Source organism: Protomyctophum bolini (genome assembly GCF_963924005.1).
Source record: "Protomyctophum bolini genome assembly, chromosome: 8".
NCBI classification, from domain to species: Eukaryota; Metazoa; Chordata; class Actinopteri; order Myctophiformes; family Myctophidae; genus Protomyctophum; species Protomyctophum bolini.
Window position 1 is genome coordinate 22,363,754 of NC_137869.1, and position 23,753 is coordinate 22,387,506.

The 23,753-nt window shown below is 45.8% G+C and overlaps 1 protein-coding gene across 2 annotated transcripts in view; it reads left to right on the plus strand.

The window, feature by feature from the left end:
• glis1b (GLIS family zinc finger 1b) overlaps window positions 1–23,753 on the plus strand; it is a 99,415-nt gene that overhangs the window by 36,404 nt on the left and 39,258 nt on the right. For both annotated transcript variants that reach the window (XM_080769348.1, XM_080769349.1), the window contains exons 3-4: window positions 1,933–2,110; window positions 3,531–5,133. In XM_080769348.1, coding sequence (XP_080625474.1) covers window positions 1,933–2,110; window positions 3,531–5,133 — 1,781 coding nt within the window. The remainder of the gene's footprint in view (window positions 1–1,932; window positions 2,111–3,530; window positions 5,134–23,753) is intronic.

A 23,753-nucleotide genomic window follows, 5' to 3' on the forward strand; every position in this document is an offset into this window, starting at 1 on the left:
AATATGGAATGATGAACTCCTCTCCTTTTCTCTTCTCGACTCAAATTGTCTTCCCTAGGGTAGGTTTGTATTCCTTCCTTCTCTCTGTGTGTTCTGTGTATGCAGGTCCTCTGCACAATCCCCATCATTATTTGCCATCATAACTTTCATCTGACTCCCCTCAATTTCTTGGCAAACATTTGCCTCATCTAGTTTACTGATACCCTTTGCTTGCTCTATATCCTTTCCATTCTTAATCCTGTATCCATTTTGCACTATGTGACAGACGGGGGTGTTTGGGTGACTGTCTTAATAAGAGCTCATGGGGTGTGATAACATTGTCAATAACATCGTTAGCAGAAAATTGAATTTGAGAAATTGAGTTAGGCAAGTTGGAAGAGGGGACGTGTGGCCTCCTACACATGAGTAAGAGGGGATATCATCTTACCCATTGGAACCATTTTGTTTGGCCTGCTTTGACAATTCAGCTGTACATTTTGGGCCATATTCTTGAGGCATAAATATGGTTTAGATTGAATTTCTGGGCATGAATTCGCTGTAGTATTCCTTTAAAAATGGAATAAAAATGCCTCCATATTTTAACGAGAGTAGTACACATGAAATGAAATATGTTGCAGCATATCAATTAAATGAGATCAGTTTTAAATTAAGAAGGCCTTACTATAGTCAATTACACACAAGTCCCTCATAAAACTGATCATGTATATAAAAGAGAACATTAATCTGCACTAACCACAAACCCTATTTTATGCTTATCGAATGACAGTGTCCCGTAATCTACAAACTGAGCTGACAACGTGTCACTTTGTGACGCATTGTGAGCGTCTAGATCCTCCACAGTGAGAGAAACTCACAGAACATTTGAAATGTGAGCTTGAAGATTGGTTATTTTTTAAAGTTTGGAAGATTTTCGCCTTTAATGACATGCCCAGGTTTGTTTTTTTATTATTATCCCATGATTTTGCAACCCATTTTTTTCACCCAGTGTCAATTATCTAATGCATCCTGGGCACGACACTTCCTCTGCCAACCTGGGGAAGGGCAGCGGACTGACCTCATGCTTCCTTCTATGCATGAGGAGTCCAAGCTGCTTCTTTTCACATGACAGGGGAGAGTTTCCCAGGCCGGACGTAGCACGTGGAAGGAACACGTTATTCCGACCCATTTCTTTCCCCACCATCAGAGTACCTCAGAGGTAGTTTAGAGACCAGGATTACTGCATGTTTTTTGTGAGGGTACCTACCCTAGGGGACACGGGGAGAACATACAAACTCCACACAGAAAGGCCCTTTCGCCAAACCCTGCCTCAGGTATGGGCACTGATTGATCTGGACACATGATCATTCGCCCACCGACGACGACACTCGCAACATCATACTGTTCATGTTTAATGGTGATGAATGAATTCCTCACAACAGAGTAGTGTGCTTTCCCACAACTCAACATCACTTGCATCACTCAGTGTTGTCAGCCCAACAGTTCACCAAAGCGCATCTTCTGCCGTATATCATCACATACAGTGCACGGTCCCTTCTGCCAGCGACTATTCCTTGAGCGTTCATTACCTACTGTAATAGGATTTCAACATGTCACTGATGGAACGGTCTCTGCTGTTGAACTATTGGAGTTCTCGTGGCTGACGGCACTCCCGGGGCTGTCAATAGCTCTGTGAATCTGATCTACGTCTGCCAAGTTTTTTTAAAGCCTGAGATTGACTTTGGTTCAGTGCTCTGTTAACAAAAACAATGGCCCAGTGAGTACAACATGTCAAGTGATGAATTAGCCATGTGTTTTTGTGCATCAAAATAGCCTCATATCTGTCTACTTAAAGTACATCGAGAATTGATTGCACGCATCTGCGGAGGAGCTTGTTTAACTAGACCTATGTGAGTCCATTACCGTGACACTTTTCCACCGGCACTGTTTTTACAGTGAACGGTGCTTACTGCTTGGAGAAGGACGGTGCCAGTGACCTGGGCGGTAGTGATGGTACCCTGATGCGCTGTGGGCAGAGCCTGGTACTGCCAGCCGAGACGTACAACCACACCCTGCACTGTGAGAGACCCACACAAGACCTACATCTTCAGGACGGATCTCACCAAGACGCAAGGTAAAGCCATCTGGAGCAGCAACCTGGTTGCTGTACATACAGCATATATCTATGTTCCTGTTGCTGTTGTTTCCTTTTGATGACGCACGACTCGTGATATCGTAAACAAAATGTGATGTTTGCAGTCCTGTTGTGAATCAGATGACAGATGTTTGTAATCGAGAATGTTTCACCAAATCTTATAAAACGTATTGAATTATATTGACTCACATGTCACATGACAGAAAGTTCTATGCAATCTCATAAAAAATATAATTACAGAATATAACATTTTAAGTATAGTAATTAAACTCATCTGCAGAACAGTCTTCAAGACTGCATCTTATTGGATATCTGCGGGTCATAAAAAGAGTGCAGCGACAGACACTATCCGGTCTCAATAATGTGCGTCTTCACCTCTAACACCCCCCCCCCCCCTTTTCCGGTTCTCAAACCCTTTATCCTCAGTCACTCAATGGATCACAACCCTTCTACACAAAACATGTCTGAAGCGCATAGTTCAATAGGCTATACATTTTGTTAACCGTATTCAACCTGGTGTCCATATCTTCGGGCATGTTCAAAAAGTAGATGAAAATGTTCAATTTTGTAGATCGGTTATTTTCACTATTTTCGTGCGACACCGTAGTGCAGTGAAGTATAAAATAGGGGTTAATTGACAACTATGGCAAAGTAGCTAACGTTTGGCATGCTGGGGACAAGGCACAAAGCTGATTCCTTCATGGGACAGTCGAGAGAAAAAGAGGGCCCTTCTCACATCACTCAGGGGCTTTGGACAAAATCCATAATGAGCCAACTGACAGGGATGATTATGTAGGAGATCACAGCGACGCATGGAGAAATCCGACCTGGCTCCCCCATTCAGCGGGGCAAAGATTCCCACCATAATACCCCCCTCCCCCTTCACAGGCTGCCATTATACCACCAAAAACAGGTGATTCCCTGTTTATTCCCCGATGTTGGGTTGGGTTTAACCCCTTTGTGTCTTCAAAGACCCTGTCAGGCCTCCCGATCTCTCTGTAGCCACGTCCCCCCCTCTCACTCTATTCTTAGTTATAAATGGCCATTCATTGCTTTTCCTCATGGCAGACGGGCTCATTTCATTTATTTATGAAATCATCGTTGGCCGATGTTGCATGGTCATAAGTCAGTAACATCTGTACACACGGGATGGTTTGGACTGTGTGTTCAGTTCAGTTCAGTTCCTAATAGAGACATGCTGTACCGTAGCTAAAATGCTGTTATTATTCTGTTGGTTTGCTGGAGGAGGTGGGTAGATGTGGGGGTTGTGAGAAGGATGAGCTGGCCTCTATCTATCAACAGCCAGTCAACTAATAGCGCTCATATTCCCCTCAGTGTCGCCCTAATCGCATAGCACTCACCCCCCCCCCATCTCTGTGTATTTTCTCCCCCTCCGTAGGTCCTCCTCTGCTTTCCAGAGGTCCCTCCCGGTCGCCTCTCCCAACCCGGGCTGCGGCAGCTCCAACGGGGTCAGATCCACTCTCCCTTACCCCGTCAAACAGGAGTCTTCCATGGGCTACAAGATCTCGGCCCCGTCCACAGGTCCGGGGGTCTCTGGCACACCCCAGGCCGGATTTCACAACTGCCGTGCGGCTATGGGACTGAGGCCGGGGGTGAGGAGGGGGGACATGGTGGACGGTCCGCACGTTAGCAACAGCGGCGACTGCGTGGTGAACGGCTTGAGCAGAGCCGCTGTGTCAGGGGACGCGCCGTACCCGTTTAATAATGAAGATGGCTCCTCCCCGCTGGCTTTGTCCCCCACCGCCGGTACCCGTCATTCAGCGCGGCACCTCAGCGCCAGCAGCCTGAAGAGACTCTGCCTGTCCCTGGCCTCGCAGTCCACCTCCGCCACCGGCACCGCCAGCGCTGACATCGTGCTCGCGGCCTCCCCGTCGGCGGCCGGCGCTGCCTCGGAGGGGATCGATATCAGCGCCATCATCTGCTCCTCCTCCCCCAGTCAGATGTCGATGGTGGCCTGTGTCAACGGGCCCCGCACCAACCCCTCGCCGCCCAGCCACAGCAGCAACGCCGGCTTCTCGCCCTCTTCCTCCTCCTCCTCCTCCTTGTCCTGTTCTACTTCTCCACCCTCCGCAGCCACCTGCTCCTCCTCTGTTTCCCGGGTAGCCCCCCTCAACCCCCCGCCTCACGGCAGCCCCCAGCGGACTGCGCTACAGGAGAGCTGTCATCTGCCCTCACCCGCCACCTGCCTGTTGTCGCTCTCCTCCTCCGCCTGCTCGTCCTCCTCCTCCTCCTCCTCGTCTGTGTCCTCGTTGGAGCCGGAGCAGGGCCAGGGGCTGTGTGAGGAGCAGGGCTCCATGCAGCAGGGGCCCGGGTCCGGGGGAGGGGGAGGAGGCTCGGAGGGTCTGGGGGTGCTGATGAGCGGGACCCTGATGTCCGGAGGGATGGGGGTTGGATCCGGGGCCCTGCTGGATGGGGGCCAGAGAGCAGTGGCCGCCCTAAAACAGGAGCCCCTGGACGACTTTTCCCCCAGTGAGGATGAGCTCTTTCAACACCACTATCATTACCACCATCACCCCCACCACTTGAGCGGGCGGAGCGGGCACCTCCGTCACCCTCACCACACGGCCCCCCCGCGGCCCGCCATGCCTCCGCCCTACCACCTGCATCAGTATGTGGGCCCCACCCAGGGGGGCCTGCTGCAGCTCCACAGTCAGCCAACAGGGCCAGCCTCCTCTTCCTCCTCCCTGGGACTCAAACCCTCCTCCGTGGGGTCCCACGCAGCCCCGGAGCGAGATGAGATCGGAGGAGGAGGAGTGCCGGCGGACAAGCAGGTGTGCCGCTGGATCGACTGCAGTGCCGCGTACGAACAACAGGAGGAGCTGGTGAGGCACATCGAGAAGGTCCACATCGACCAGCGCAAAGGAGAGGACTTCACCTGCTTCTGGGCGGGCTGCATACGGCGCTATAAGCCCTTCAACGCCCGCTACAAGCTGCTCATCCACATGAGGGTCCATTCTGGAGAGAAACCCAACAAGTGCATGGTGAGTCAACCTACACTAATGCTCAAGCTCCAACCAACCATGCAAGCCAGGCCAGAACCCAAATGTTCCTACACTAGCAAAATCCTGTGTGCCTGAGTGTTGAGAGTGGAAAAAAAGGGTACATTAATTTTAAACTAACACTTGAATGTTAGCTTTGTTCACAGCCCCTCTGCCACATAACTCTCTGGTTGTTGTTGGGGTCACCGGGGATTATTATCAATAACGATATTTGAACTCATGCAAAATCCAGGCCAAACACTGTTAGAAAATGTGTTGGCAGCGAATAATTCATATTTATTTAATTAAAAATAATAATGTGTCTCAAATTGTTACCCATAAATACAACCTACTCTGTCAAATGAAGACGGTGTTTGATGAAATGAGACATTTTCCATTCAATTTTAATAAATTCAAGATGACTCTTCCTCAATAAATGGGGGGTGGGGGGACCCCATGTCCAAAACCAGACTTGCTTCATTGCTGATTATATTTCAGCATGAATTTGTACATTGTTTTGTTTGAGAATCAGATATGTTTGCAATTCATATATTTGCAGCCGCGCATTTTTTTTCTTCCACTGAAGATGTGGGGCTATGCTATGGCTCGTGGGCTACCTTGTCACTACATAAATAGATCTGTGGTTGTATTCTTTACAGGTAAAGCTCCAATTCCACAAGTCAACACACTAATCAATGTCAAGCTGTCATTCGCCGGCATCCCTTAGCAAATGGAAAAAGCCCTCCAACCTCAAGAATGATTTAGTCCAAATACACAATTAGTCCACAATTTGTGTAGGGTGAAGCCATGTTTATTTTCACGGGCGCTGTGTTTTTTAAGAAGGGGATTCAGATCTTGAAAAGCCAACACATCTGGTTAACATAACTAAACAATGCCTACACTTGATCCCTTTAAATGGGAGCTTTAAATGTTTAGCTGTCCCACAAGTATTAAGTGAATTGGCTTTTATATCCAAACCAAACATGGGGAGAAAAGTAGTAGTCTGGGAGAAGGAGAGCTATACGGAGGGATGACCGCGGCAACAATTTCTAGTCTTGCTCAATTCATGGTTTCGCCCAAAGCCGCCCCCGTCAGAAGTGGTCTTCTTCATGTTCGGGAATCTGTCCAAATTCTAATTATTGAAAAACTTGAGTCTGCAATATTTCTGTAGCACCTGTTTTATTTCAAGTATATACTCTCTCTCTCTCGTTCTCTCTCGTTCTCTCTCTCTCTCTCTCTCTCTCTCTCTCTCTCTCTCTCTCTCTCTCTCTCTCTCTCTCTCTCTCTGATGGAGTCCAGGCCTTGTTTATTTTCTAAATAATTTTGTATAATAGTGGCTTGTAAAATTCACTGAGGTGAGAGAAATTTCAAAAGGGAATAGAAAGTCACACTTTGAGGTAATTTATGTGGTGTTGAATATGGCAACTTGTGCCGATCCTGATAGATTCTGATGCTAGCCATAATGCCTGATTCATACTTGGTTTCGCTGTGCGTCTACTCTACAAGCTCTCAATGTGTCGCGCTACAACCCGCTGTGAGCTTGTATATCTGCTATTTCTGGTGGCCTCTGAGGTGAGTGTTGGTTGCGCCTGAAAAAGACACACACACTGACACACTCCACTGCCTTTTCTCACACCGTGTTAGGAAGTGTTATTCCTCATGCTACCCTGGCTCAGTATAAACGAAACAATTTGGAAGTAATTTGCTGCGCTGTACACAATCCAACTGTTATACTATTGCAGTGTGCGTTGCACATGTACAGCATAAAACTATTTTATTCATCTTTCATTTTGCGAGTGTGTATGTGTGTGTTTGTTCGTTCGTCGAGCGGTGAAGGTGTGCCTCAAGTGAGCATTGATGTCACACTTGGGTGACACACATGGAAAGGACGGCAAGCAGACTGAGTGAATGTTTATATGCACAAGTGTGTGTGTACATACAGTATAGGGGTGTGTATAAATGTAACGCTGTGAAGGCGTGTGTGTGTTTGTGTGTGTTGTGTGTGTGTGTGTGTGTGTGTGTGTGTGTGTGTGTGTGTGTGTGTGTGTGTGTGTGTGTGTGTGTGTGTGTGTGTGTGTGTGTGTGTGTGTAGGGAGATGTTTCACAGATGTGGATTCTAGAACAATTTGGCTTCAGTGCGGACAAGGTACTGGACTCTGTCTCGGGACGCACGCCTGTTAACTCCAAACTCCAACACAAACACGCACTCATGCACACACGCACGCACACACACACACACACACACACACACACACACACACACACACACACACACACACACACACACACACACACACACACACACACACACACACACACACACACACACACACAGCTACAAGTGCGAAGATTGGTCCGTACAATAGGAAGTATTGATTCTCTGTATAGTAGGGTGGACTGTTACACTCTCACTTCTCTGACTGAGCATAAACAGAAACGTGAAATGTTTTGGAGATTGAGTCCATAGGTCTAATCAGTAGGGATAGGATGTGTGTTGATTTGGGAATTCAACAGATAAACTTTGAGGCGTAGAAGAAATAAACACATGTTCTTCGTGTGTGTGTGTGTGTGTGTGTGTGTGTGTGTGTGTGTGTGTGTGTGTGTGTGTATTGAGTTTGCAATAAGTGCTTCATACTAGTGTGATGACAGGAATGCTTTGTGTGTGTGTGTGTGTGTGTGTGTGTGTGTGTGTGTGTGTGTGTGTGTGTGTGTGCATGCGCACACGTGCGTGGATGGGTGGGTGGGTTTGTGCATGCGTGCATGCGTCTGTGTGTGTGCGTGCATGTGTCGACATGAGCATGCATTTGCGTATGCATGAATGAATCAATGAATGAATGAATGATTTTATTTACGTGTCTCACTGGCTTTTGCAGCCCATCCCTGGCTTACGGGACACAATTTACAGTACAATATATTTCCTGTGCCAAAACACTGACACCAAAATATTAAACAAAAGTAAATATCATACAATGTATACATAACATAATCAAGATTACTGTACTACTCCATTTTGTCGAGATAGAAACTAAAGTGGAGGGCGAGAGAGGGAGATAGTGCATACAGTACATGCATGCATGTGTGTTCACTCTGTACACCAGCTCAAGTCCTTGTTTAGCCCGTCTCTGCCTCTCATTCCTTCTGGCCTCTCCAGTGGTACTAGTTGTGTCCGCTGTGCTCATGCAATACACAAAGGCATTTAAGAATTCCAGCAATTCCTATAGAGGAAACAGATGAGACATTTTGATTTAGGACCAAATGCTCCAGAAAAATCCGGGGCTTAATCCCTTTATTAGCTTTCCAGCGGCAGATTCCAGTGGGCGCTCATGAGGCGAGGCTCCCCTCAACATCCAAGCATAACACTCCCTGCGCTCCCCCTCCTCCTACAGCTGCACAGCATTTGATTCATGCCGCGTCTTGGCAAGAAAAAGTCATTATCAACAACGCATGAGTCGTGCACCGACCCCTGCGTCTGTCACCGTCCATACCTAGCTAATATTTTAACGGATCCCCACATAAAAAGATGTATTAAAAAAAAGAAATACCAGCAGACCTCAGTCTGTAAACGGCTGAGTTCGAGGCACTTTTAAGAGCACTGTAAAGTTTTAGAAGGTACTTTTCTTGCCCCCTCCCCTCGCTAATTAAGAGAAGCCCCGGGCTGTTGTGTATAGGGCAGGCGGGCGGGCAGGCAGGGAAACAACGGCCGAAAAGGAAACAACATAATCTCCTTGCAATATCCTGTTGTGTTTCATGCTTAATTCGGCATGTTGTTTCAGTTTATTGCATTTTTTTCCTCTTGTCTGCATAAATATTAAAATATATCCAGTGAGAGAGCAGCCCTGACAGAGTCCCGAGGCTTTGATATCTTATGAGGATTCTCAGAGACGTGGCCCTGAGAATTTAAAGTGTCTGAAATTCTGAATGTTGGCCTGTTGTCCCTGAAGGTCAAATAAATATCCAGCTAAATTGTGGAATGCCTCTTTGGAAAGAGACAGAGAGCATTTACATTTACACCCCAGGCAGGAACACACTGCCAATTAACACACTGCTAAACAGAACAGAAGTTGACAAAAGTCAACTTGAGGAAATATGTTATTGCTTTTTGCTATGCTTAAGATTTCACAAGGTATACTGTATATATTTACATGAAAAAGACATAAGTAGAGTAAATAAATGATATTCAGTGCAATTGTAATTTCAGCATTAAGACTTTTGATGAGCAGGTAGGCTGCAACTGTTTCTGTCTTTGGCTTAAAGAATGGAAACCATTATAAATCTTCTCCGTCCTTTAAACTTCTTAGGATCGATGTATGACACAATCATGTTTTTCTAAAGTAGAAATATATGATACTTTTACATGCCATGGAGTCATTTGTCTGAAGTCTTTGTGATGAAGTGCTGAATGAAAACTAGGACCAGGTTCATCCACAAACAAAGGAGTTGGACCTTAGTGTCAACCAATAGTGAGAATCCAAGGCGAGAATGAGAGAGCCACCCACACAGTGCCTAATGATAAAACACACCCTGCATTACCTGTTTAATGGAACTCTGTCCACACACACACACACACACACACACACACACACACACACACACGCACACGCAAACACACCACAATTGCACTCGCACCACACGTGCACCCGCTCAAACCACTTGCTGAAGGAAAGTTGGATGTCGAGACCTGGCGGAAAAAAGCGTAGATCATGGAATTTCCTCTTTTTTCACTGGTGTGAAACCAGCAAACATATATATTTAGATTTATTAGACCGATTTTTGGAAGAGAGTGGAAATCCCTCAGCAGCAGACATTGAGACATGGAGCACGGTGGCGGTGCCAAGGTGGCGTGTGTTTTTGGGGGTAAATGGACTCTTTTGTGAGCAATCAGCTCAGATGCAGGAGATGAAACAGTGAGTGCCATTAGCTAATTAAAACTGAGGTTCAGCGCATGACCCGACTTTTCCTCTGAATGCCACCTGAAACCGGAGCTGTCTGGTCACTGGGCGCAGGCGGCGAGTGACGTTGATATTAATGTGTTTGTACCTGTCTCTTACGCTCACTCTGGCCCCTGTCTGGATGGCTTAGCTGCCACCACATCTCAGCTTGCTCGCTGGTTCTGAGCGTGGCTTCATGGTGTCAGCAGTAACCACCCTCACCTTTGGTGAAAACCTATGATGGTTGAGCTCCCAATGAGTCCATGACTCCATGCCCACCGATTACCAACGTTTTTACTAATATTTTGTCAAAAAGTGTAAGAGGCTCTACTTTATTTAAAAACCTTAGATTTTATTAAAGTTTCTATATGAGAATATTTAACTTATAAGCAAACAATTTAATAACACTAAATACAAATAACCTTATACATAAATCAATAAATGAATAAATAAAGTGTATAATACTGTATTGAACTTCGATATAGGAAAAGCACATTTTAATTATATAATAAACGAGCAAATAAGTAAATATAAATACACACAAACTGAACTTTACTTTAACCACTTAAGTCTTATTGACCATTTAAAAAAGATTGCTCATCTACAATTCGCAACACTATGGACACCAGGTTGAAAGTAGTTAAAACACATCAGCAGCATCATTTCCTGATACCACTGTCATCCAAAAAGTAAAATTATTGCTGAGACATTTCAGTCAGGATAACTCATTGTGAACATAAAATGGAGCAATATATTTATTATGGTTTGGCAGATTAATTGGATTTGGCTTTTATAGGTAGTCTGATAAAGTCCATCTCCCAACCATAGGACTCAGAATCCCCCGTAAATAAACAGATCCAAAACAACAGGTGATAGCTGGGGTGGTGGAGGGTGTTTGAACAAGACAGCAGTGGTGAGAGCAGCAGCATATGTATGAGCAGCAGCAAAAGCAAGCAGGGATGAGTAGTGCAAACCTCCAGATTAAATTAGAGCGGTCTGAGAATGAAATGAGTGTGTGATTGGATTTGTGTATGTGAACGTGGATCTGATGTGGCCCAATGGGCAATGTGTACTTCACTGCTGTAGTTGTTGTATGTATAGGACCCCCTCTAAAATGAGAAGCGCTCATCAGGCAAAGCGATATATCGGTCAAGCTCTAATCCTTACATGCAGCCACACAAGCACACTCACACTGCACACATGCGTGCATGTTTGATTATACCCTTGAATTGCCAACGTAAAACTGTGCTCTGGTTCCCAGAACAGTGTTTTGAAAAAGGTTCACACACCAAAACCATCCTTCTTCAGTGTACTGTATGTGACAGGGTGTGTGCCTGAGTACGTCTTTCCTCTGCAATGTTTTTATGGCGTGGCTCTGCAAAAGGCTGGCTGTCTATGACGTATGTGTGTGAGTGTGTGTGTCTCCGGAGCTAATCGCACAAATCTCGCTGGACCGATCAGCGCTAAACTTTGTATGCAGGCTCCCACTATAGGAAGTACTGTCTGCCACTTACATTTATGCTATTTGAAATATTTTACTTTGATTAAATGGAAAAGTCAACAAGGCTGTGGTCACGCTGAAACTTCTCAAATTTGGAGTCATAATGTCATTGAAACATCATAGATAACGGATGTCACAGACTGCATGGTCACATGAAGTGTCAGCTCCCAGATCTACATTAGAGCCCTTCCGTTTCTATGTGGTTCCTCAAATGCTGTAAAATTCCCTAAATGTTTAAAGCAAAAGTGTAATTTACAGACTTTAACTTTATATTATGAAAAAAGAGAGAAGGGAGAGTATGATGACTTGGTCATCAGAACAGCTTATGTAGACAAGACATACAGTAGGCTACACACACATACTGTACAGTACACACACAAGTATACAGACACACAAGCACATACATTATATGGGTAGAACCCCTTTTCTGTAGCTGCATAGGACAAGGTCTACATACAGTATAGCTCATTTCAACTGAAGTAATCAGAGTCAATAAGGGAGAAATGGTACTGATTCAGCATGTCACGACTAACTGCGTGATTAGGAAATGCAGTACCTAAGCTCTGTTAAACTGGCAAAAAAATCCCCAATCAGAGCCTAAATTGGATACTGTTGTTAGGATCAAACTATCTGCATTTTAACCGAAGGTCCAGTGGTGCCTCCGCTCTCTCCACTGAACAATTTACATAATTAACGCTGTCAGTCAATCATTCGTCAGTCAGAGGAGTTCATCAGGTAGCTTGATTGTTTGATTTCTCCAACAAAGCCGTAATCTCGTCCTGCGGTTATCTCCTGGCCTCCTGTCAGTTTCAATGTGCCACTCAGCCACATGGCCGTCATGCTAACAGTAAGGCAACGCTGTCCATATGTGATATTAGTATGATGAAACCGCTGGCAGAGAGGCTCTGAGACTGATGTTTTGGCACGGCAATGAAAGCCCTGGAAATAGATGGATCTTGCTTGTTTTCCTTGTCGAGTGGGCTAGGCCAACTTCTTGTCAGGCCGTAAAAGTTTTCCAGTCAATCTTTTACAGTAATGCGATCCAGTTCCCTCCACACACTCACTCACGCGCGCGCACACACACACATGCGCACACGCACCCCCTCACACACACACACACACACACACACACACACACACACACACACACACACACACACACACACACGCACCACCCTTTCTCTCTCCCTCTTCATGTCTTGCTTTCTCCCTATGTCTCTTTCTCTTGGATCTGGTGTTTGTAAAGTGGCACGGTTTTGATACATGCACCACATATCGCACAACCAAGATATGCATCAACACTCTCTCTGTATAGCCACCTCTCTTTAACCATTTAACCCCTATCTATATATTTCATTGACACCCCCCCCAGAGAGAGAGAGAGAGAGAGATCAGCTAATCGCCTATTTTTTTCAGAATGTTCGTCCCAGAATTGGGTATCTAAGGTGGTTAAACTAATGCGAATGGACACAATAAAATCAAGCAAAAAGAAAAATATGAGGAAAACAGAACAGCTTCTAAGCTACCTCGCATTCAAATGCGTAACCAGGTATCAAAGCGTGGAGGATCTACTGCATGTGATATTCCCTAATTGCATTTGTCTGGAATGCAATATTTTGAGTTTGCAATTTCCTTAATATTTAATCACGCTCCGGTATCGGAAACCTGAGGAACCTGGGGGCTGTGACCGGCTGGCTATACATTGCACAAAGATTGTGTCATAATTGTGTCCCATCCAAAAGCTTAATCAGTTTAACCTCTCCAGTGAGCCAGATCGCTTTACTTAATACATGGGAGGGACGAGGCTGGGGCTGTGCATGCGCTGTATGTGGGTCTCCGTCATGTTCAGGGGCTATCAGATAGAAGTGGACCTGGGTCCACTTTGGGGAGCAGAGAGGGAGGGGGGAGTGATCAACTTGCACATTGGGATCTCTGTCTGAGGTCATGGGCCTGTTACAGTATGAGCGTGAATCCTCCCTGTAGTACTCTAAAATGCTCCCAGGTTGTCGGTCTTTAATAACGGGCTTTCTGGCTAGTGTGCCGTCACGGATCACGTGGAACGCGGAGGCGTAAGTTAACTATTTCTCTGCCACGGTCTGACAGATAATTATACAGCAAAAACATATTTGTGGCATTTCAAAAAGTAAACTCAAACTAATCCTTTCTTGCCAGTTGGACACACTAAAACACAGGACTCACCTTTGTACCCAGACACAATTTGCGCCTCAGCAGCCACTCCGCAAACACACCCACCGAACCGCAGCGGGTGAGAGTGTATGAGCGTATCTGTATGTGTGAAAAGAGGTCAATCTTTCAGCGCGACCCGGTGGGGTTTTGAGGCATTGGTGTAGTCTGCGAGCAGACATCACACAGAGCCGAGCCCAGAGCAACATCTGCCCCCAGCCTCCATGCCATCACCCGACAAACAAGCAAACAAGAGGGACATTTACACGGCTCCAGACCGTGTCTGCCTCAGGGCCAGACCACAACCCTGGAACTACAGTATCCCTCCACCCAGTCCGTCCCCCACACCAAACTACGTTAGATTTGGGGCTAATGTATGTGGGCAAGTGAGCCGCTACTGTACAACATAAACACTAAGAGAAAATATGGATAAATTATGTAATGAAAGATATGTTTACATTTAGTGTGTCATGTTTAAATGGTACACTGCGCCATTCCGCGGTTAGCATGCCGGGTTTAATTTGAACCTTTTCGGAATGATTGCGAAGGCCCAGAAGAGCCAGACCAGGACGGCAATCAAATCCAACGTGATGTCATCCCAAAGAAACGATGGTTTGTCCAGAATTCGTTGTGAAGTGTGATGCCTGATGTGGTATGCACTGAACGCGCACTTCAGAGCGTTTGTTTTGGACCGTTAGCAGACTGCAGTCCTCAAAATGTGGTTCGCAGCTGGGATCCAGTGGAGCAATTAGAGCTTTGAATGGTTGGATGCCGCTTCGCTGTTTGCTGCTTGTTGCAAGGCTGGTTGTCCATCCATCTCTGCTGCGCTGTCCAGGCTGGCAGGCTGCACTTCACTGGTCCTGCCAGCCTCCTGCTTTCAGACACAAACCACTGAGAGAGAGAGAGAGAGAGAGAGAGAGAGAGAGACTTTGGCAGCTGAGAGCCTGAGACAGGGAGAGGAAAAGAGAGTTAGGCTATACTTACTTAATACTTAATATACATAATTTATACTTTGTCATATTATGCCGTGCTGAAAATAGCCGTTCCGCAAGCTCACAACGCCGCATTGTGACGTGTTGTGAGCTTGTAGGTTATAGTTATTTTTGGCAAACAACACCATTGTACGATTAACCATCTAATGTCTGAAATGTCCTGGGCATCAGTGTCCTGAAATGTCCTCGTCCTCTCAGTGGGACATTTCAGGATGCTGATGACCAGGATGTTTGCATGTTTTACTGCCCTGCTTTCATATGACAGTTGAATCACACACAATGGAGGATCTGATATTTAAGAGCAGATTTACATTCCCCCCATAGTGTTTTACACCCCAATGATCACTAAATGTCTCCAGAAAGACTTTCTCTCTCTATCTCCATAATCTTGATCTCTCTCCTCACTCTCTCTCTCTCTCTCTCTCTCTCTCTCTCTCTCTCTCTCTCTCTCTCTCTCTCTCTCTGTCCCCCTCCCTATCTCCCCCCTCTCTTCAGCAGTTCACTTTCAAACATCTGTTTTGTGTTCAATCTGTTCAGCTTTGGAATTAGTTTAACATTGATGTAAAAAGGGTTTATGCCAGGCTTAGAACCACAGTTGTTTAGTTTCTGCAGAGAATTACAGCATAAAGTTAGGGCAGGTTCTTTTTATTCTTCCGTCTTACCCCCACACCACCCCCTGCCCCCCCACAACACCCCCCAGCCCCCCCCCCACCCCCACTCCCTTTGGCCTGTTCCGTAACACAGACTTCTCAGACTGTCACGTACAGACTGTCATTTAAATTTCACCGCTTCCTTTTCCGAGACAAAACCCAACCGAAATCAGTATCACTGATGTGCCAATTTTGGATGATTTAAGCCAAGAAATTTAGATTAGGTCATGCGCAATTTAAAGTACAGCCGGTGCGAATGGATATTGTGTATGAGAAAAACCCAGTGTCATGCCGTATAGCCTGCAGTCTCACTGGCAATTTTGTGCAAAGGCAGTAAGTGCCAGGCTTCGACTCATATTTCGGCTAACATAAACAAATGTCTGATGAGAAATTTCAAGGAAAATATTCCATAAATATGAAAATGTTTACCGTGGAATACCAGCAGACACTGGAACCTCACAATTTTTGCCCTTGGCAGGTTGCTTTTGTCCAGTGTAATTGCACAGGAATGAGGTGTTGTTTTTCTTCACTCAAACGAATGTTTTCCTATTGGAGCATGGGCAGATACACACATTAGTAGTGAGAAGGGACTGACATTATTGAATGTGATAAGTGAACCACTCAGTGAAATGTGGTTTTGCATTGATTTATTGAAACGCAAATGTAGAATGATGTGCGAAAGTGTATGCACTGGTTGATATGCCCGCGCCTTGATAAGAACTGACACATTGGATGACTGGCACAGTCTGATCTATTGCAACCAGCCATATACCCATAACTGGAAACTGGACCCTCAAACCCGCAGAGAGAAAACAGAACACAGCCTTATGGCGTGCTGAAGAGCTAACATGTTCAGGGGCACCGTGGCATCTCGGTTACTCCACAGTTCTTGGGCAGCTGCCGTTTCACCCAGAAAGCTTTTTGTGGTCTGGTGCCCCTCCAGAGGCTTGCGTAAATGCCTTCTCCCCTCTCCTCGCCCCTGCATGCCCGAGTCCTTGGGCTGGTGTTGATCACAGTGCCATCTTGACCTATTGTTTAATTTCACCGGCATGTTTTCTCTCTGAATATTGTGGTGCCTCTGGCGTCAATCTATTTGACTTGGCAACCCACGGGAGTTCTGAAATGTTTATTTGTTGTCACGTCAGAGTTATGGAGTGGACCAATGTATGCTATAATGGGTGTAAGCCTTTAGACAGCTGTGTCAACTCGCCTTGTGTGGACAAGGAATGGCGGGCCAAAAAACCGAAAGAAGGGCTCTTGTTTCTTTTAACCTAGCACTTCTTCATCATACCTGATCATTGTGAAGACCCAGGGATATGTTCTGTTTCTGTTGTCTGGGGAGTACGATTTTGACCCTTGGCTTCCTTATTTTTGGCTGCTTGTAATTTTGGCAACCTAGAAACTTGAAGGGGAACATTGCCAATATTTAACATGAATTCTATCATTCTATTTTGAGGAGGATGTTAAAACACTCCTCACTTCTCGAGCACTCAGGCTGGAAATTCACAGTGTAAAACTACACTGTAGGCTGGCGGAGAGAGTGAACAGGATCCTGTTAAATACCAGCAAAGTTCAATAGCTGAGTGGGTAGGCCGCGTGGGACCGTGTCACTGGTTCGACTGGACGCTTATGTCAGGACCATGTGTCCCTGAGCAAGACACTTAACCCCTAAGAACCAGGCCTGGACTGACCACTTGACACACTGGGCATAAGCAATGAATTTGTGTGTGTGTATAAATGTGACTGAACGGTAGAGGCTGGGAATACAACCTGAACTAATAACAAAACACTGAAAGATGGAGAACGTGGTGGAGATGACAAGTGAGGAGAGAAAGCTGCTTACACACAGAGCCAACCATCACACTGGATTATATCAGATAATCGTCCCAACAAAAGAGCAATAAAGCCGATCAATTGATGAATTAAACATATTCCCATTGTGCACAGTGATCGTGGATGAACTGCCATCCGTCATCCATAAACACCGCTGGTATCAAATGGAGTCATGGAGTCCATTCAGGTTTGTAGCACTCTATTGTATGGCTGAAGGAAGAGGTCCTTTTGCCAGATAGACGAAGAGACAGACAGAGAGAGCGATAGAATGGAAGCAGGTGTGAGTGAGAGGGGCAGGACAGATTGAACCCCGGGTGTCAGCCGCGGCGGCGGCCAGCACGCTCGTCAAACAGGATCCCGTATTGACTGCCAGTAACATCAGTCCAGGCGCCGTCTCAGAGCACAGATCGTGTTTAGGATTTTTCATTGCATTCCCCCCCAGTCTGTCTTTTTCACAGTGGCCTCGGGTTACATGAATGAGTTTATAATTAATGCCTTGATGGTTACTAATGGCCACGGCACTGAGAGCTTTGTGATGCACTCTAATTAGCCATTAGAAATAGTTAGGGTAGCTACTGTAGTGGGCACACACTGTCACTTGTCAGACAAAGATAGGGGACTGTTACAGTGGCCTGTCAGAGAACAACAGGTTGCAGCAAGGAACCTTTTACTAAAACACAACAACACGTATATCCAGTAAATATTCATCCAATGTGCAAGCCCACAAACATTTATGATATTTTTACCAATATAAAGATACCATGTCCAAGATACAAAGTTCAGTTTTGCACAGAAAACATAACCCAACTGCTGTATGTTGAGTATGAGTGTGTCAAAACACTGTCCATTCCTATTGAGAAGTCTTGACGTGGATCCAACAGGTCACTTGACTGAAACTTGACCCAGTCTTTTCTAGACGGTGAGTGAGACTCAAAGGGGGAACTGCATAAGTTGGCCCGTTTTCTTACAGGCAACAATAACTTCTAGACAACCTGTGCCACTTGACCACAATGAAAATTCAATATGCTGAGAGTGGAAACCGGGGACCTGGGATGGAAGTTGGTTCAGTTCACAGCTAGTGCTGTATGATAACACTGTATGATATCCCCTTTTCCTTTCATTCTTTTTCCTCTCTTTAAGAAGTTGACCCTATTTTCCTCCTTCCCTCAACCTGGTGAACCGGTAAACCCCGGGCTGGCTGGTTCAGGAGGAAATCACATCTTAGCCCTCCTAATGTGATGCAGGGCCGCAGAGCCGGTAGACATTTGAATGCAGGCCCCTGAATCGCAGCAGGTTAAGTGCTTCCATGAAGCCTCGCCACATTGTTGTGCAGCCAGCAGGACTCGCGTTGTGCCAGGGCCTCTGCAACGTAACAAGGGGTTTAGATCCATCATCGCACTTCCTCCTCAATCTCCATCAAACCGCCTGCTAAGAGGAACAAACCAGCTGGGGCCTGCTCATTATGGGAGCAGCCTCATTTAGTCATCATAGGAGCGCTTCCTGTTGTGCCATCCTGCATAGTTTTTAATCTGGCCCCCCAAACTATGTGGGGCATGAGTGCAAAATGGCTGTTCAGAACAATTTCTTTAGTCATTTACATGACTACTTCCTCCCACCAATTTATCGGCTGAGCTAGCGCTCTGTCGCTCGCTTGTTCATTCCCATCTGGACAACAGTCCTGGGCTTTTAGTAATTTGCTGTGTGTACTCATATCTCACCATTCATAAATCAAGGCTTCTCAAAATGTGGGAGGAGGCAGGGGTGTGTGTGTATGTGTGTGTATGCGGGGTGTGCATGAAGAAAAAACTAAGTGTGTGTGAATTCATCTCCATCAAGTTTGGAGAGATGGAAAAAAAATACTTTTGCTATCTTTGATTCAAATTAGGCCGCTATTTGCAACAGATGAGGCTGGCCGCTAAAAGGGTCTCGCTTGGCTGTGGAAATGATATGTGTAAACTATGTAATGCGAATGTTTTAGCCAAGCTGTGTTTAATTTTGTATCCTGACGAAGCGCATGAGAAACCTGCCTCTCCTTAGCTGTCCCGTTGGATCATATGGATATAATTTCATCCATTTACGTTTTTGTGCTCTTTGCTGTGGTTGCCACGGGGCATTTGAAGGCAGGCAGATTAAATACACATGTCCCTCCCAGCCGCAGCCAGAGCGCTGCGCTCCACAACCTCCCCTCAGAACAGATCCTAAAGTGTTGGTGGTTTTCCTCATCGGTCAGAGCCGAGAAAAGACACCTTATGATAAACCAACTCACTTCCTCCAGCTTTTTCTTACACATATATTAAGTATAAATATCGTTGCTGTCAGGCAGAAGCCTTGTATGTTTATATTTCAACTTTTAGTTTTTGTTGTAAATCGATGCCCTATACGAATATGTGAAAGTAGCCAATCTGCAAGCTCAGCGCGCCATGGTGCAGCACTCTGTGAGCTTGCAGATTGCTATATTCCCCACTTTTTGAAAGTGAAAGTGGTTATTTCTGTCTGGGTTTTATAAATATTAAACCAATGAAAAGCCTTAATAACAATAGCTATAAATTACTATGGACATATGTGATTTCCACACGCCTGTATAACTTTATAACATACTGTAAGGTTTTTTTGCACAGCATTTCTTCTCTCCAGCGCCCTCACAGCCAGTCACCACCTTGTACACCAGCTTTGCCAATTAAGTAGCCGGGATGCATTAGCTAAAACTAATCAAAGCGGAAAGCTGATGGAGCTTGTTAAGACCCTGAGTACTTTTAGCTTTTTACAGTGGGGCCCTCTAAACATGAGTAATAGTGGATTTCATGCTAGTTAGCAGCCAAACAATTTAATCCGAGCCACCAGTCGTTAGTCGTAAGCCCTGTTACTGTACCACAATTACTTCCCGGGCTGGAGAGAAATATTACTGTGCTGAAGAAGATATCAAAGGATTCCCTGGCGTCCATTGCGGCAGCCCTAGGAAATCTCGAGACTAGCTGTCGAGGGAGAGAATCTTGAAGTTTATTCTTGGGAAAAATACGAGTCCTACCGGTGATGACCTCGGCTATAAAGAAGCAGAGACAAATACTTTTTCCAAGGAGGGGAATCTCTGGAGGAAACTCTTGTCGTACCTTTGTTCCTACTCTTTCTTTTCTTCTTCTGTTTTTTGTTCTCTCTCCCTCCCACTCTTGTCTATAGTGTCCCTCTCCAAAACACTCTCTCTCTTTCTCTATATCACTATCCCAGTGATTCTCAATCTTTTAAATTTAAAGGACCCCCAGCTTGAGATTTTTTCTTTTAGACAGACATCTGTCTGTCTAAAAATTCTCTAACCAGATTCTCTATCCTGGATGTGAGCATGGGCCCCAGCCCCAGTGAGTCCCACTCACCCCTCCACACCCCTCTCCATAACGGGCAGTTTGTTCCCATCATCTGCCGCTCCTGCAGGCTGCTAATGAGCCGCTGCTTGTGAGGAGAACTCACTACACTGCTGCCTTTTAGCCTCAACACTGTTTGGCCTTCTCCCTGCCAGTCAGGAATCATTTCCCATGGAGGCCTCAGGCGGGCCGCACCTCCGCGGCCCAGCATGCCAGGTCCATAATCTGTCTGTTGTGATCGGCTAACCCGTCCACCCCATCAGCCCCCCCGCCCTCCTTAACGTCATTCGGCCCCTCATACTGCTTTCAGACCTGTTCCAACCGTGTCAAGACGCACTGTCACCCCCAATGTTTACCAAACTCCTGAGCCCCCCGTCTCTGGGCCGAGGCGGTGTCAAGCACAGCTCAAACTGATGCCAGCGCCACTCAAGTTTGTGCGGTGATCTGCCGGTTTACCTTAGACGCAACGCGAGCATTGCAAAGGGGGGAAAGCCAAACATGTTTAAAGTAATTAATGTGATTAGCGCCGTCTAAACTGTTTTCATAGATAATATCAAGGGTAATATCTGTCCTGTGTGGTTTCAGGCGCTTCACCCACCGCGGGCTGTTTATACCCTCCTGTTTGAGGACGACTACAGTCCATGGTTTGTGTTCATCAAAACTTATGCAAACTAAGTTCAGCCACCTCCAAAGTTCAAATCATACAGGGCACACACTTGGGTGTCATTATTATAACATATGCCATTTGGGGACTGTATCAGTTTTCCCCACTTGTCTGAAGCATACTCTTACTTAAAGACTAAAATAAAAAATATGTTTTGTTTTTTACACTTTTAGAGCAGAAATCTGTGGTCACAATGTGGACATGGATGCCAAAATCTGCCAATAATACTGACAAAGATGTGTAGAGTATTCTGTTTCCCCTCACTGCATTTGAAAACCATGGCACTGATAAATTCCTAATTTAAGGAAACAAGTAACAAGATTGTTGTGGCATGCTGTAACGCTAAGTACAGATGACAACCACGATTTCCCAGAGACCTTCCAATCAATAAATCTTGAACAAATGTTCTTTGGATTTAGAGGTATTGCTTACTGAAAAATCTAAAACGGAGAGTTCTAGGAAACTTGAAACAATAAAGGCACTTGAAACTAACGGCCACGTCATGTGTCAGTGGAGATCACCAAAATGGAGATGAAAACGATGAACTCATTAGATTAATTTAAGACACAACTGAACTCAAACAAGACAACATGGGAAAATACTAACGTCATTTGAATGACTACAAAGAGGGAACAATCTACCAATGGCATAAAGTCACCCTACTTCATGAAAACAAAGAACCAGAGTCAAAACAGGTGTCTCCTGACAAGCGAAGCACACAAGTGAGAATCATAGCTATAAAGAGTGGAGTTATGGCAAGCTGGCTTACATAATATGGGGGTGGTGTGGACATGAGGTCCAGTGGCCAATAAGTCTTTGAGCTCCATTTTCGTCTGATCTTTCTAAATACACTGTTTTGGGATTTAGCAGTGGGGAAGGGGTGTTCCCTCACTAAAGTTGGTATTTTGGTTACCTGTCTAAATCCCTAAAACACCTCCCGTTACCCGTTATATTATGCATAGGTATAAGTTATGGGTGGTTTTAAACTCCACTATCGTCTTCCCAAATGTGGGGTGCGCACGCTTTTCCGACACCGAAGATCCGAAGCGGGGGGACATGCGATGCGATGCGAAAAAGCGATGGTCCGACATGCGCTGCTCCCGTGCTTGCCTGCACCCCCCAAATGTGTGTGACCAAAATAGCAATTTAGGGGAAAGCGTGCCAACACGCCCATGGCCACACCTCTAGGTGCAAATACCGGTGTCTTCAAAAAAGATAGCGGGTGACGCTTGACCAAAATACCAATTAAGGGACAGAGCAAGTTCCTATATTCGTAATTTTCGGGCAGCGGCTGAATTGCGGGCCGCGTCTCGGTAATGGCTGCGATGAAATTGGAGCTCTTTATGTCTGTGGTCAGAATGAGGATCTTCAACCAGTGTCGAGGCAATAATAATAGTTAAAAACTAAAGTTAGAAAAATAAGGGGACCCATAACAATGTATCTGCAACCCACAATTGGGTCCCAACCCAGTGCTTGGGAACCATTGCACTAAAACACTTTGGCATAAAATGTCCCGTGCAGGTCCTCCGCTGCATGAGTAATACCCGTTCACCCAGAAGTGGCATTTAGCATTAGTTCCCCCAGAGGGCAGGAAAACTTCATGCTCGCCTGTCTCTGTGCCAGCCCACCTCGCTGAATAATAACACACTCTTACACGATTAACACGCTTTCCTCCACAGCCCCCGAACTCTAATTTAGCCTCAAATTTGTATTGCGGAAAAAGAAAGCAATGAAAAGAGTGATTATTTCCCTTATACATAAATACGCACATTTTGGCGCGGTCGATAATGCCCGTGTTTGTTTTTCGAAACTCTCAATGCTCGGCGCCGTATTTCGGGAGTCAGCGTGAACCGTGTCTGTCCGGGCTGGCATGGCCTGTATGGATGTTCCCCACGCTCTCTGACTTTTATTAAACTTTCCCCCTGCGCGGCTCTCGCTCACTCCCTGTCTTACTTTCCGTCCTGCTCTCTTGATTAGCCGTAGCTTTAGAATAATATGCTTCTACTCTACATTGTGTGCTTTGACACTTAGATATTTTCCATACCGTGTGTGTGTGTGTGTGTGTGTGTGTGTGTGTGTGTGTGTGTGCGTGTGCGTGTGCGTGTGCGTGTGCGTGTGTGTGTGTGTGTGTGCGCGTTTGTTCGTTGCGAGCTTGTGTACACACATGCATGTGCACTTGCCTCAGTTGCCTGTGTGTATACTGTAGGTATGTGTCCTTAAACTATAAATGTGTGTACCCTCGTGTCAATGCCTGCATGTTGTGTGTGTGTGTGTGTGTGTGTGTGTGTGTGTGTGTGTGTGTGTGTGTGTGTGTGTGTGTGTGTGTGTGTGCATATGTCTTTGTGTGTACAGTATGTTGAATGCAGCAGGGTGGGCCTGCCTTCACAGAGCAGCAGAGTATACAGTATCTCATGACACGGGTGAGATCTATGGTCTGACAGATCACCTGACATGGCTTCATAACTGATGTTTTCCCTTGCTCTCCCCACATTCCAGCCTACCGCCTCAAGGCTGCTGA